We start from the raw sequence: 12,496 nt of genomic DNA, 5'->3' as shown, positions 1-12,496 counted from the left end.
ACAGGCCCAGATTTTTCTCTTTTTGAATGAGAACAATTGCTGAGGGCTGCAAAGTGAGCCTTAGAAGTGAGCTGTGGTGCTGTGCTCGCATTTCAGGTGGCCCCCACTAGGGGATGATGGTGTTTCTACTCTGTGGTGAAGCTTAGTGGTGATAGGTTATCTATGGGACATACAGCCCCACTCACCTGCACTTTTTTCTTTTTAAACCCAGTATATTGATTTAGCTTTAGTAGTTTAACTTCTTCTAAGTAAAATAGTGTCCAGGTGGGAAGGAGGAAGTAAGGTTACAGAGATAAAAGCTTTGAAGGGAAAGTATACCTGCCACTACCTATTGTCAGCTCCCTTCTGTAGATATTTGCTCTTTCACTGCTCTTAATGTTTTCTTTTTTTAATATTTTATTTATTCGTAAGAGAGAGAGACAGGCAGAGGGAGAAGTAGGCTCCATGCAGGGAGCCCGACGTGGGACCGATCCCAGGTCTCCAGGATCACACCCTTGGCTGAAGGTGGCGCTAAACTGCTGAGCCACCGGGGCTGCCCATCACTGCTCTTAATGTTAACATGAAAAAGCCTTTTTGTGTGTCATTTTTTTGACTGTGTAACTTTAAACTGTTATCCTCAAAATTAGAGCATGCAAACTTTCAATTCTTTCTCAGTTCTTTTGCCTTACGTATTTTTGTCCCTGCATGTCTAGCAGCTCACTCTTAGATCAGATTTGATTGTTTTTGTTCAAAGGCCGTTTCAAGACTTGTAGAGCAAAGGGGAAGTCTGGTGTGATCTTTAGAGTAAATTATAGAGGTGGAAAACCATTCAGAGCTTAAAGAATAGACCTGGCATTTTAGAAACAGTTTTTAAAGACAAAATTATAAGCCCAGTATACCACCAGTTCTTAAAATTGTAGTATCTACAATAACTTTGGCTCTGATTTTTTATTTTATTTTTATTTATTTATTTGTTTATTTATTTCATGAGAGACACACACAGAGACAGAGACACAGGCAGAGGCAGAAGCAGGCTCCCTGCAGGGAGCCCGAAGCAGGACTCAATCCCAGGACCCCGCGATCACACCTTGAGCCAAAAGCAGATGCTCGACCTCTGAGCCACCCAGGTGTCTCCTGGCTCTGATTTTTTTTTAAATGGATGGATGAAAAAGAAGTTTAAGAATTTCCATACTCCTCAGTGTCAGATTCTGCCTCCTCTAAAATTGATCTTGAAACAATACTGACCAAAGTAGCAACAAGAAACTTCCTGTATAAATCCAGACACAGGGACACCTGGGTGGCTCAGTGGTTGAGTGCCTGCCTTTGGAGAGGGCTGTGGCTGTCCCATTCCTTAAAGAGCTGTAGAGGCTTAAGGTTAAGAAATAATTGAGCATCTTTAAAAAAAAATAACGTGGGGAAGCCAGTGATGACTCACAGAAGCTCAGAGCTGAAGATGACCAGCACTGTACTTAATATTCATTTCAAAACCCTATTTAGTTCCTCCTAATTTTGGGACAGTATCTGGTTTTTTTCTTCTTTTTCTCTTCCTCTCCTCTCCTTTCCCAATCTGTTATGTTTTCCTACTGCTTTTCTTTGTCATCCCTTTATTAGAATTCCTTTTAGGCATTAGAACTCTTTGGGGGCATACTATGAAATATTTATTTAAAAATATCTTATTGGCTTGACCAAAAATAGTGTGCTCTATTCTTTTTTTTTTTTTTAAGATTTTATTTTTTTGAGAGAGAGCATGAGGAGTGGGGAGGGCACAGGGAGAGGGAGAAGCAGACTCCCCCTTCTGAGTGGGGCACCCAACGCAGGGCTTGATCCCATAATCTTGAGATCATGACCTGAGCAGAAGTCAACCGACTGAACCACTCAGGTGCCCCAGCATATGCTCCGTTCTTAACTTTAAAATCAGATTAGCAAGACCATTCATAAATTTGAGTTTACTGTTTCAAGGGAAAAAAAATGATCCTAGGCATTTAATTATACATTATTTTCCTTAACTTTTACTACATCATCCTTGGTCAGTCTTTAGCTTTTCTCTTTCTGTGTTTTATCTTTCATGCTGTTGAAAACAAATATTAATTTCCTTAATAATTGAACTTTTGTATGGATCCTCAATTCAAATCAGAGCAAATAGAGTGTATAATATTATTTATTTGAACTTTGGGCATATGTCAGAATGCCATTTTCAGTATAATACACAATGAATTGATGTTTTGTCTTCACTGCATTTTGCCCTGGATGGTTGTTTTCCTGAAAAGGGGGTGGGTTGGAGAAGGTCACCAGGAACTCCCGTCTGTCCTTGTGGTGTGTCTGTCAGAATGGGCTCTTGCTGCAGCCAGAGCTGCTGGGAGCAGAGAGTGTAGGAGATTCCTCCCACAGGGCATCGTTCCCTGTGGTCTTCTGGCCCGTACCCTCTCTGGGTTTGAGACTTTTCTGAAAAACGATGTCTCATGAGCTCTAAAAACCTGCATCTACCCAGTCCACCATAAATTTGATTGTGTAGGGATGCCTGGGTGGCTCCGTGGTTTGGCGCCTGCCTTCGGCCCAGGGTGTGATCCTAGGGTCCCGGGATCGAGTCCCACATGGGGCTCCCTGTGTGGAGCCTGCTTCTCCCTCTGCCTGTGTCTCTGCCTCTCTCTCTCTCTCTCTCTCTCTGTGTCTCTCATGAATAAATACATAAAATCTGAAAAAAAAAATTGTGTAACACTGGTCTCCTGAAAGATAATTTATTAAACTTTAACAACATGGATTTTATGGCATAGCACACATGAGGGGTTGTTGGGGACTTGTCACCTCTGTACATCCACATTTTATCTTAGGTGTTTCTCTGTTTCATACCAGTACTTCATATGTGGTACTTCGGGTCTGAAATTGGCTCTGTCATGGTATCCATGCTGACCTTTGATTCTCTCCCCTAAGTGGGACTGGTTGCAAGGTGAAAGTACAGCTGGACTATCACAGAGAAAGGCAGAAGTTCCATTTCCTAGAGATCCAAGGATCCACTTGGCTGATGTGGCAGGTGATGTTTTCCAAGACCATGCATTGACCAGTATACACACGGGAGGGCTTGGGGCAACTTTCTCCTTAGGCAGCTTTCAGAAAAAAGATGAGAAGGGAATCCCTGAAGCAGAGTTGGCAAAGGGCAGCAGCAACCGTGTTTATCAGAGACCGTGATCCATAGCCTGTTCTTCTCCTAGTTTTCCGTGCTCTACATCCTGTCCTTCACCATCATCATGTTGGGGTTCATTCTGTACTGCTCCACCCCGACACGCACAGCTGAGCCTGCAGAGAGCAGCGTGCCGCCCATCACCAGCATCGGGATCGACAACCTAGGACTAAAGCTTGAGGAGACCCTGCAAGAGATCCATTCTGCTGCCTTGTAGCTGGAGAAGGAGATGCCCTTCCAGGTTTCCCCGGGAAATGGGGGGCTGTCACTGGAGGCAGGCTGAGCCTGCTAACCCGGAGGGGACGCTTGGAAAATTACTACCTGGGGAACGAGCACTGCAACACTGGATTGCATCCAGGGGTTAGATTTTACAAAGGAATACAAATAATGTATCAAAAGTAGAAAGATGAAAATAGAGCAGAAGGCAAGATGGCTAGGATTGCGTTTCTGTGGGTTTGAGGATCCATCCCTGCTAGCGTCAGGGAAATGGGGTGCCCCACACGGTGGGGCAAACACCCAGGCATGATCCAGCCTTGAGACAGAGCCCGGAGCAGGTTGTCCACTGGGCTGGCCAGTCGGGATTGGGCAGTCCAGGGTGGTCGTGGAGTAGCTTTCCACCGTTGGAGGCTTCTGGCTTTTGTCTTGCTGAGGTAGTCCTTGTCCACAAGCCTTGTGGCCTTTATGCCACACCAAGTCTGCTGATTGATTGCATATGGCAGCAAAATGGGTGGAGTAGCACTTGAGAAATCCTGAGAAACAAGTGTGAGTACCATAGAAGCTAGAAAGAGGGTGGTGCAGAAAACCTAGGACCCTCTCTGCATTGTTCTCTACACTACTTCTCACCAAATATTTATAATGTGCCATGAGATTTTTATGATACTTCTTCAATACAAAGTGCAAGCATGTAGCATCATTATATCAACTACCACTCTGCCACTTTACAAAAACTCTGTATGTAAACTTTTTTTTAATGTAATAAAGAAATTGAGGGTAAATGTTCATGTTATTAAAAATTTTTGATTTCATGGAAGTACAGTCATTGTGTGGTTTCTTTGACTAACCAGTTCCCCTTCTGGATTTTCAATGACTTAATATATTAGGATTTTTTCATAGGAAACTTTTCAGAATCATGTCTTCTGTAAGGTAATGCAGACCCATCCCGGGTTAAGTTGGGATGGAGGGGATTTCAGAGCGAGCCCACAATCTTTTGCTGGAATAAACTTTTTATTTATTTTTAATTTTTAAAGCTTTTTAAAAAAGATTTTGTTTATATGAAAGGGCACAAGCAGGGGGATTGGCCGGCAGAGGGAGAAGTAGGCTCCCTACTGAGCAGAGAGTTTGACGTGGGGCCCATCCCAGGACCCTGGGATCATGGCCTGAGCGGAAGGCAGACGCTTGACTGACAGCCACCCAGGCACCCCCTTGGGCATTTATTAAATGAACTTTGTCTTTGGTCAAAGTTAAGAACATTTAAGGGAAGACCTCAAGTAAGGCCTTTTGTGCAGGCATATACAGGCAGTATTATCCTGCCCTGCTCTACTGTTTCTCGAACTTGAGCATCCTAAATTAACACTTAGAATTCAGTGTTCCAGAGAAAGCAATGCTGTGAATGACAATTAATAGTACTGCAAAGCTGTGCATCCTGGTTTAAATAAGTTTGTAAAGACTGAAAGTTTCACCAGTCTCTGTAATACCACTTTCATGGAAAATGTATTTTCAAACATCTGGCTCACCTACAAGCTTTTGAAACATAACACATTCTTTTTTTTTTTTAAATTTAATTATGATAGTCACAGAGAGAGAGAGAGAGAGAGAGAGAGGCAGAGACATAGGCAGAGGGAGAAGCAGGCTCCATGCACCGGGAGCCCGATGTGGGATTCGATTCCGGGTCTCCAGGATCGTGCCCTGGGCCAAAGGCAGGCGCCAAACCGCTGCGCCACCCAGGGATCCCGAAACATAACACATTCTTAAGCTGAGAACCTCTCCTAAATTCTTTTCCAGCCTATTAGGACAATATTGATTTTTCAATTATGTTCTTGTAGATATTCATACCATTAAAAAAAAAAAAAGCCCCTGCTGAATAGTATAATAGGGCTGCTGGATTGTTCCCTCATGTTGTATAGAGGTAATAAATTGTGCATTTGGCCTGTGGTCGTGCCGGAAGAAGAATGCTGGGGTCGTTTCACTGTGCTTTGAAGGTAGGTTCTCCTGTGGGCAGACGGCGACCCGACCGACCCACCTTCTCTCACCTTCCTGGGCCCCGCGGCCCACGTGTTATCCACGGCGTGTCCAGCAGGTGGCGCGTTAACAGGTGGAACAAGACCTGTGACCTGAACCGTCCTCTTCTTCGCCTCCGCAATGCCCCATTAAATCAGAATGTTTTGTTTTCAAAGAGGGTGTTGCGATGAGTGCCCTCGGCAGGGCACCGTCTTTGATGCGCAGCCAGAGGATGGCGTTCCCAGGCTGAGCCCTCTCTGGGAGGGCACGCGGAGTCCGCTGGCCGTGGGAACACCGAAGCCACCAGGGCTCCTTGCAGGGCCCGCGCTCCTGCTCCTGCAACCCTGAATGCCGAGGGGCTGGCCGCCGGGCCCTGCTGAGCCAGCACAGCGCCTTGGCAGAGGAGCTGGGAAGATTTTCGTGCAAAACCCAGCCTGTTCCTGCAGGTTTCCCTGCAGCCCGGAGCCTGCCCTTTCGAGAAGCTGTCTGCCTAGTCACGACTCTCTTTTCTGTCATTATTATGGTGATGTGCCATTTTCATCCACATTTAATCACTTAGTATCTGGACATATCCTCAGCCCTCAAAAGATATCCATAAATCAGGGAAATTCAGCAGATAGCCACTTAGCTGATTAAAAGGCAAGAGATTTATGAGGAAATTAAGTAATGCTGAACATGCGGTTCTCCAGTAGTCTTAGGGCGCTTTGAGCGTCCAGCAGCCAGAGATGCTATCCCCAGGGGCGTCCGGGCTCTTTAGAACAGCAGAATTTTTACTTGTAGGATTTAATGGCCCAAATGTTTGTTTGATCACTTTATTTCAATATTGTCTAATTTGAGCAATTTTTTAAAAATGATTTTATTTATTTGAGAGAGGGGGTGGGGAGGAGTAGAGGGAGAGGGAGAAGCTGAAATCACGAGTCCTTGCTCAACCAACTGAGCCACCTAGGCGCCCCTTGAGCAATGTTAAAGTGCAGATACTGGGTGCCTGGGTGGCTCAGTGGTTGAGCATCTGCCTTCAGCTCATCATGATCCCAGGGTCCTGGGACCCAGTCCCACATCGGGCTCCTTGCTCAGCGAGGGGGGGGGGTCCTGCTGCTTCCTCTCCCTCCATCCCACCCCCCTGCTTGTGCTCTCTCTCACTTGCTCTCTGCCTCTTTCAAATAAATTCTTTAGAAAAATAAAATGCAGATACTTTTGGGGGAGGAAAGTTAGGTTGAAAGGGAAACAGAAGTGATGCCCATAAAAAACATCAAAGTCATTTGAACAATTGTTGACTCCATGACCATACAGCAAGTATTCAGATGGTTCCCTGAGATCATCCCACCATCAGTGGTTACTACCCACCGCTTGCCCAGCAGAGAGGCTGGATTCTGGTATGATGGGGAGGATTCGCAGAGCTAGAAGCTGGAGTTTCCACACGGAGTCCCACCTTCACTGACCACAGATGTGATGTCCTTCCTGCTAGGTGACTGTGCTTTTCCACTTTTGCCCAAGTATTTCATATTTTTTCATTCTTCCAGATTTCTTTCTTGACTTTGGTCTTGTGAGCCCATGTGAGACTTCATCCAGCTTGGTCTTTGTGAAAAGGCTGCTAGAGCAGTGCACACACCTTTCCATGTGGGGACGTGCACAGACACACCACCATCACCACTGTCACCAAGAACACCAACTCTTCCCCCATCCCACCCTCCAATATCTTATTTCTCCTGAAATTTGTCAATAATATTGATTGCAGCTGCCTTGGAGAATCTGCCCCCACCATTGACACACCTAGAGGCATTCCTTTGAAACTTCAGTTCCCTAGTCCATCTGTTGGTTGAGTGTAAATGGCACCTTTACTTGGTAACAACTGGTATACAACGTTTATTTGGTCTATCTATTGTGAATTTGGAGGATTAGACAAGAGAGGGAGAGCCAAGAGGTTGAATTCCTGATTCCTGCTCAGGTGAGAGCCACATCTGTCTGGTGGGGAGCATAGTGTACTTCCCTGAGGACTCTTGGGTCATGAACATGGTCATGCCCCCATCTCATTGGGGAGCAGAGCAGGAAGACTCGAGGTCAGGCCAGGAGACTCTGGGAGGCTTCTTTGTAGGGAGCTGGCCACTTTCCTATTGCCTGGAGTTCAATGACTGCATGCTAATCTCCTAGGAAGAAGGTTGACTGGGTTATAGGAGGACAGGCTTGTGGATTCCCCAAGACAAGGATGCATGGGACAAGAAGAAATTAGGGAAGGTGGGAGTTCTAGGTGGCTGGTATTATGGATGGCACCCCAGGGGTTTCAAAAATTGGTTTGTAGAATCAATCATTTTTTTTATGTTTTATTTATTTATTTATTTATTTATTTATTTATTTATTTATTTATTTATGAGAGACACACAGAGAGAGATGGAGACACAGGCAGAGGGAGAAGCAGGCTCTCTCCAGGGATCCTGAGGCAGGACTCCATCCCAGGACCCTGGGATCACACCCTGAGCCAAAGGCAGATTCAACCACTGAGCCACCCAGGTTCCCAGAATCAATATCTAAAGTAAGAAAATGGGGATTCTGGGGTCCTTCCACAGTTTAGCTATTGTGGACATTGCTGCTATAAACAATGAAGTGCAGGTGTCCTGGCGTTTCACTGCATCTGTATCTTTGGGGTAGATCTCCAGCAGTGCAATTACTAGGTCGTAGGGCAGGTCTATTTTTAACTCTTTGAGGAACCTCCACACAGTTTTCCAGAGTGGCTGCAACAGTTCACGTTCCCACCAACAGTGCAAGACAATGGAATATTACTCAGTCATTAGAAACGACAAATACCCACCATTTGCTTCCATGTGGATAGAACTGGAGGGTATTATGCTGAATGAAATAAGTCAATTGGAGAAGGACATTGTATGGTCTCATTCGTTTGGGGGATATAAAAAATGATGAAAGGGATTATAGGGGAAAGGAGAGAAAATGAGTGGGAAATGTCAGAGAGGGTGACAACATGAGAGACTCCTAACTCTGGGAAATGAACAAGGGGTAGTGGAAAGGGAGGTGGGTGGGAGGTTGTGGTGACTGGGTGACGGGCACTGAGGGGGGCACTTGACGGGATGAGCAATGGGTGATATGCTATATGTTGGCAAATTGAACTCCAATAAAAAAGAAAGAAAAGAAAGAAAGAAGAAAGAAAGAAAGAAGAGAGAAAGAAAGAAAGAAAGAAAGAAAGAAAGAAAGAAAGAAAGAAAAAGAAAATGGGAATTCTATGAAAATCATGAATTTGAAGTCTACCTTCTGCATTGTATTGCTAATTTACCTAATTAGCAACCCATGTGACTATTTTACCCTTCTAATGAAAATGTAAGATCCATTGTGGCAAAATGAAACCTTAATGGAATGAGAAAAAGTTCATAAACGTTCACTTTAAGACATTCACCACAACACCTAACATAAAGCCTTAAAAATAACAGGGACTCAGTAGTACTGCATTTCTATTTACTGATCATGTGTTTCTCATGTTCTATTGAATCTTCAACTTGTGAATCATTATTTTTGGTTTTGGAAAGTAGATCACAATTATATGATAGAAGAAACCAAAAGATGATTTGCTGTGTGTGATGATGCTGGATAGTATCCACGAACTGCTCATCAGTCTCTCCCAGGTAGTCTCATTCTTGGCATCACTGCAAAAGGGCAGAACAAAGAATTCTAGATGATAGTGAGGAAATGCTGCACTAGCTGGGAGAAACTCACACCTGGATCAGTAGGTTGTATTTCCTGTGGTAGACAAGTGTTACTGAGAAATGACAAGCAAATTAAACAAAAAGGAATAAAAGGAAATTATGATCACCCCAGTGTTAACATGAACATTGGGGAGAATGACTATATTTGGAAGCCAGAATTTGCACGTCCATATAGAGAGTTAGCACTTTTATAGAATCTCCAAGTGGCTGCTTGGGTGGAAAGAACATGGTTCTCTGATTAAAAATCTGGATGATCTTGAGCAAGTCTTTGCCCCTTTCTTTGCCTCTTTCTCTCATACCTCTTACTCATCCAGAAGTAGTATGTGTCTGGCAGTGTGCTAAGTTTCCTTAAAACATGCATTATTTATTTAAATTTCACAATATTCTAAGGAAGTAGATTCTATTTATGCCCCTATTTGACAAGTGAGGAAATTGGGGCTTTATCCATCAGGGTGGGCAAGGTTATGCTGCCATAACAAACAATGTCAAATATATTACTGGCTTAAAGCAACAAAGATTTAATTTTTGGCCATGCGCCATGTCCACTGTGGATCTGCTTCAAGATGTCCTCGCTCCAGGGCCCTGGCTAATGGAACAGCCCTAACAGGGAAAGAGAAAATCATAGAAAAATTTTCCCTGCCTCTCAAAGGCTGTCTGGAAGTGACAGGTAGCACCTGCTTTTATATTTCCCTGCCAGAGCAAATCATTTGGCCCTGTCCAAATTCAAAAGGATGTAGAAATACAGATCTGCTGTGTTCTTGGTTAGGGAGAAGCCTGAGTGTATTTGTGTGCATCTATCAGAAGACCTAAAGAAGTTAAGCAACTTTATGAAACGTAGATGCTCAACTGTGTGACTCCAGAGTGCACACTCTTGACCACCATACCAGGATGCTGTGGTGAAGTAGTAATGCCCGCTTTACCTATCACTGTTGAAATGGCAGTCAGTAATATGAGAAGGAAGTAAAAAAGAGTAATCAAATTGCAAAGTATTGTTTTAATTCCTAAACAAAATAATCGTCGTTTAGATACATGGATGTTTTAGTAGAAGCAGAGTTGTGAGCCTTAATGCATCTTGACTGGTGGCACTCCAAGTGCGATCATTCGATAAAGTACTTGATTTGGTAGCACCCACGCCTGCCAGAGAGTCTTTTTCATCTCTGGGAATTTGTAAATAAACTCTAAGCTTCAGGGTTTGGTTGTTTTCTAGACATAGACCTGAGACCTAGGAAACTATTAAAAATGCCAGCCAGAGTAATTAATGTTACTATGTTAAACCTTGTAAAAGATGGTGGTGTTTGTCTACCAATTTTAAAAAATATCAAACAAATAAAAAACAACCAACTGGGGACCTAGGTGGCTCAGTGGTTGAGCGTCTGCCTTTGGCTCAGGTTGTGATCCTGGGGTCCTGGGATCAAGTCCCACACTGGACTCCCTGCAGGGAACCTGCTTCTCCCTCAGCCTCTTTCTGTGTCTTTCATGAATAAATAAATAAAATCTTAAAAAAACACCAAAAAAAAAAAAAAAACCAACCAACAAAAAACCCCCTACAAAAAACAAACAAACAAACAAACAAAAACCAAGCCAAACAAAACCTCTGGGTGAATTGGAGGTCACAAGGCATCTCTGGGCCTGAGCAGGGAGGTTTTCGGGAGGAAACCACCAGCCTTGTGATCACAAAGCAGTGGGGTGTGGTGATGAGGAGCACAGCCCCCTGCAGCCCTGGCTCCCCTTCCAGCGCTGAGCACCAGGCAGCACCACCCTTCTGTCGATGTTTGGGCCCCGCTGCCCTGGGGTGGGGGTGGGGTATGGCTGGCTCTGCCTCCCAGGGCTACGTGTCAACTAGTTTGAGTTTCATATCTCACTACTTCCGTGCTCGTCTTGAGACACCCAGTTAGTTGTTTCTGTTGAGGGAGAAAGAGCCAAAAGTCAAGGAAGCATGAAGTGACTTATCATTATTGATGTCACAAATATAAACTGCTCCATAATATGGGGGCACAGTTGCATCATGCTTCATTTACTAATGTGTTACTCTAGAGCTCATAGTCCTTGTTAGTCAGAAACGCTCTTTTAGGGGCTCTCCAATTTCCCTGACTTGCCTGAAAGGCCAAGGTCATTCATAATGGTTAGGGGGTATGTTTGACCCCCTCCCCGCCCCCCAAGGCAGGAGGACCGTTTCTGCTTTGTCAGCCCCTGTTTCTTCTCCCCAGTGTGTGGTGGTACCGTGGGGAAGCTGGTTCTCAAGCCCAGCAGATGATGCCACTCCTTTCTGGGTGAGGCCTGTGCTGATTCAGGTGTGCACAAACTTGATGTGGCTCATTGGGCTCCTCCAGAGAATGATCCAAAGTGGCTGAAGCTTGGTGTGTGGCAGTTCTTAACGCTTAGCATTTAAATTTATACACAGTCATCTCGTACAGTGTCAGCTGAGCTCACTCACTTAAATTGGTGTCTGTTGCCCAGAACTACCGACTTTGTTTCCAGCCTAGAGGTCCACGCTTTCAGGGATCAGTCAAACAGTTTTAAAGTTTTCAGTCTTCAAAACACAGAATATTTCCCCACGTAGACCATCAGTCTCCCTAAGGGATACAACTTGGAAAATATTACTGCTTTGAAGGCCATGATGATAACTCACCTTTTTAGAGGAGATTCTCCAAGAGATTCATGTATGTACACACCAAATTCTGGGGCAGTAACTATTTACAACGAATTTAAGCTATCCTATCCCCTTTTGAAGGGAAGCTGCTGGTAATGAGGCTAGAGCAGCTTTCTGGTGCCTTCTTGGCTATAAAAGAGAGAGGGAAAAAAAGCCCATACGTTTGTTATCTGGACAAAGTCATTTCACTATATTAAATTTAGGATGAAAAAAATAAATTTAGGATGACTTACATTTAAGAATATATTATCAAGCTGGACATATCTAACAATTTTTATATAGAAATATAACATCTACTAGGGATCATTTCTCTGATGCGGATGAATAACTATTTGTGCTTTATTGCCATCAGAGTAAAACATGTTGCCAACAGTATTATTTTAGTTTTTGGCCCAATGGAATGATTCGTTTGTGATTTTCTCAGAGCAATACAATTTATTTCCGACAGGGCAACTGTACATTTTGTTTTATCATCTTCTGATTTCATAGTTAGCTTTATACTCTCTATCTCTTGGTATGGTCAGCCAACTCCTGCCTCCCAGTCATTCCTCAGCCCTCACTAAGGACTCTGACACTGGCTGCCATCTTCCCACCCAACTGCTCCATCACTTGGATGATTTGTGCCCATGTGGATGAACTGCCCACACACAAGATGAACTACACTCACAATGTATTTATGTCCTTCATACCAAACTGTTACCTTAATTTCTATTACTGTCGTGATAAATATACAAATTGTTATCAGAAATGCTCTACATATCAACTTTA

The 12,496-nt window shown here is 44.0% G+C and overlaps 1 protein-coding gene across 4 annotated transcripts in view; it reads left to right on the top strand.

Annotated features, from left to right (window-relative positions):
• The window catches only part of SLC35F2 (solute carrier family 35 member F2), a 49,593-nt gene extending 45,404 nt beyond the window's left edge, over nt 1–4,189 (top strand). For all 4 annotated transcript variants that reach the window (XM_055307161.1, XM_055307157.1, XM_055307159.1 and 1 more), the window contains exon 8: nt 3,186–4,189. In XM_055307161.1, the coding sequence (XP_055163136.1) occupies nt 3,186–3,371 (186 nt within the window). In that variant the 3' untranslated portion in view covers nt 3,372–4,189. The remainder of the gene's footprint in view (nt 1–3,185) is intronic.
• The last annotated feature ends 8,307 nt before the right edge of the window (nt 4,190–12,496 follow it).

This window comes from Nyctereutes procyonoides, unplaced genomic scaffold (genome assembly GCF_905146905.1).
Source record: "Nyctereutes procyonoides isolate TBG_1078 unplaced genomic scaffold, NYPRO_anot_genome, whole genome shotgun sequence".
Lineage (NCBI taxonomy): Eukaryota > Metazoa > Chordata > Mammalia > Carnivora > Canidae > Nyctereutes > Nyctereutes procyonoides.
The sequence above is the reverse complement of the archived record's forward strand: the minus strand, read 5'-3'. Positions and strand labels throughout refer to the sequence as shown.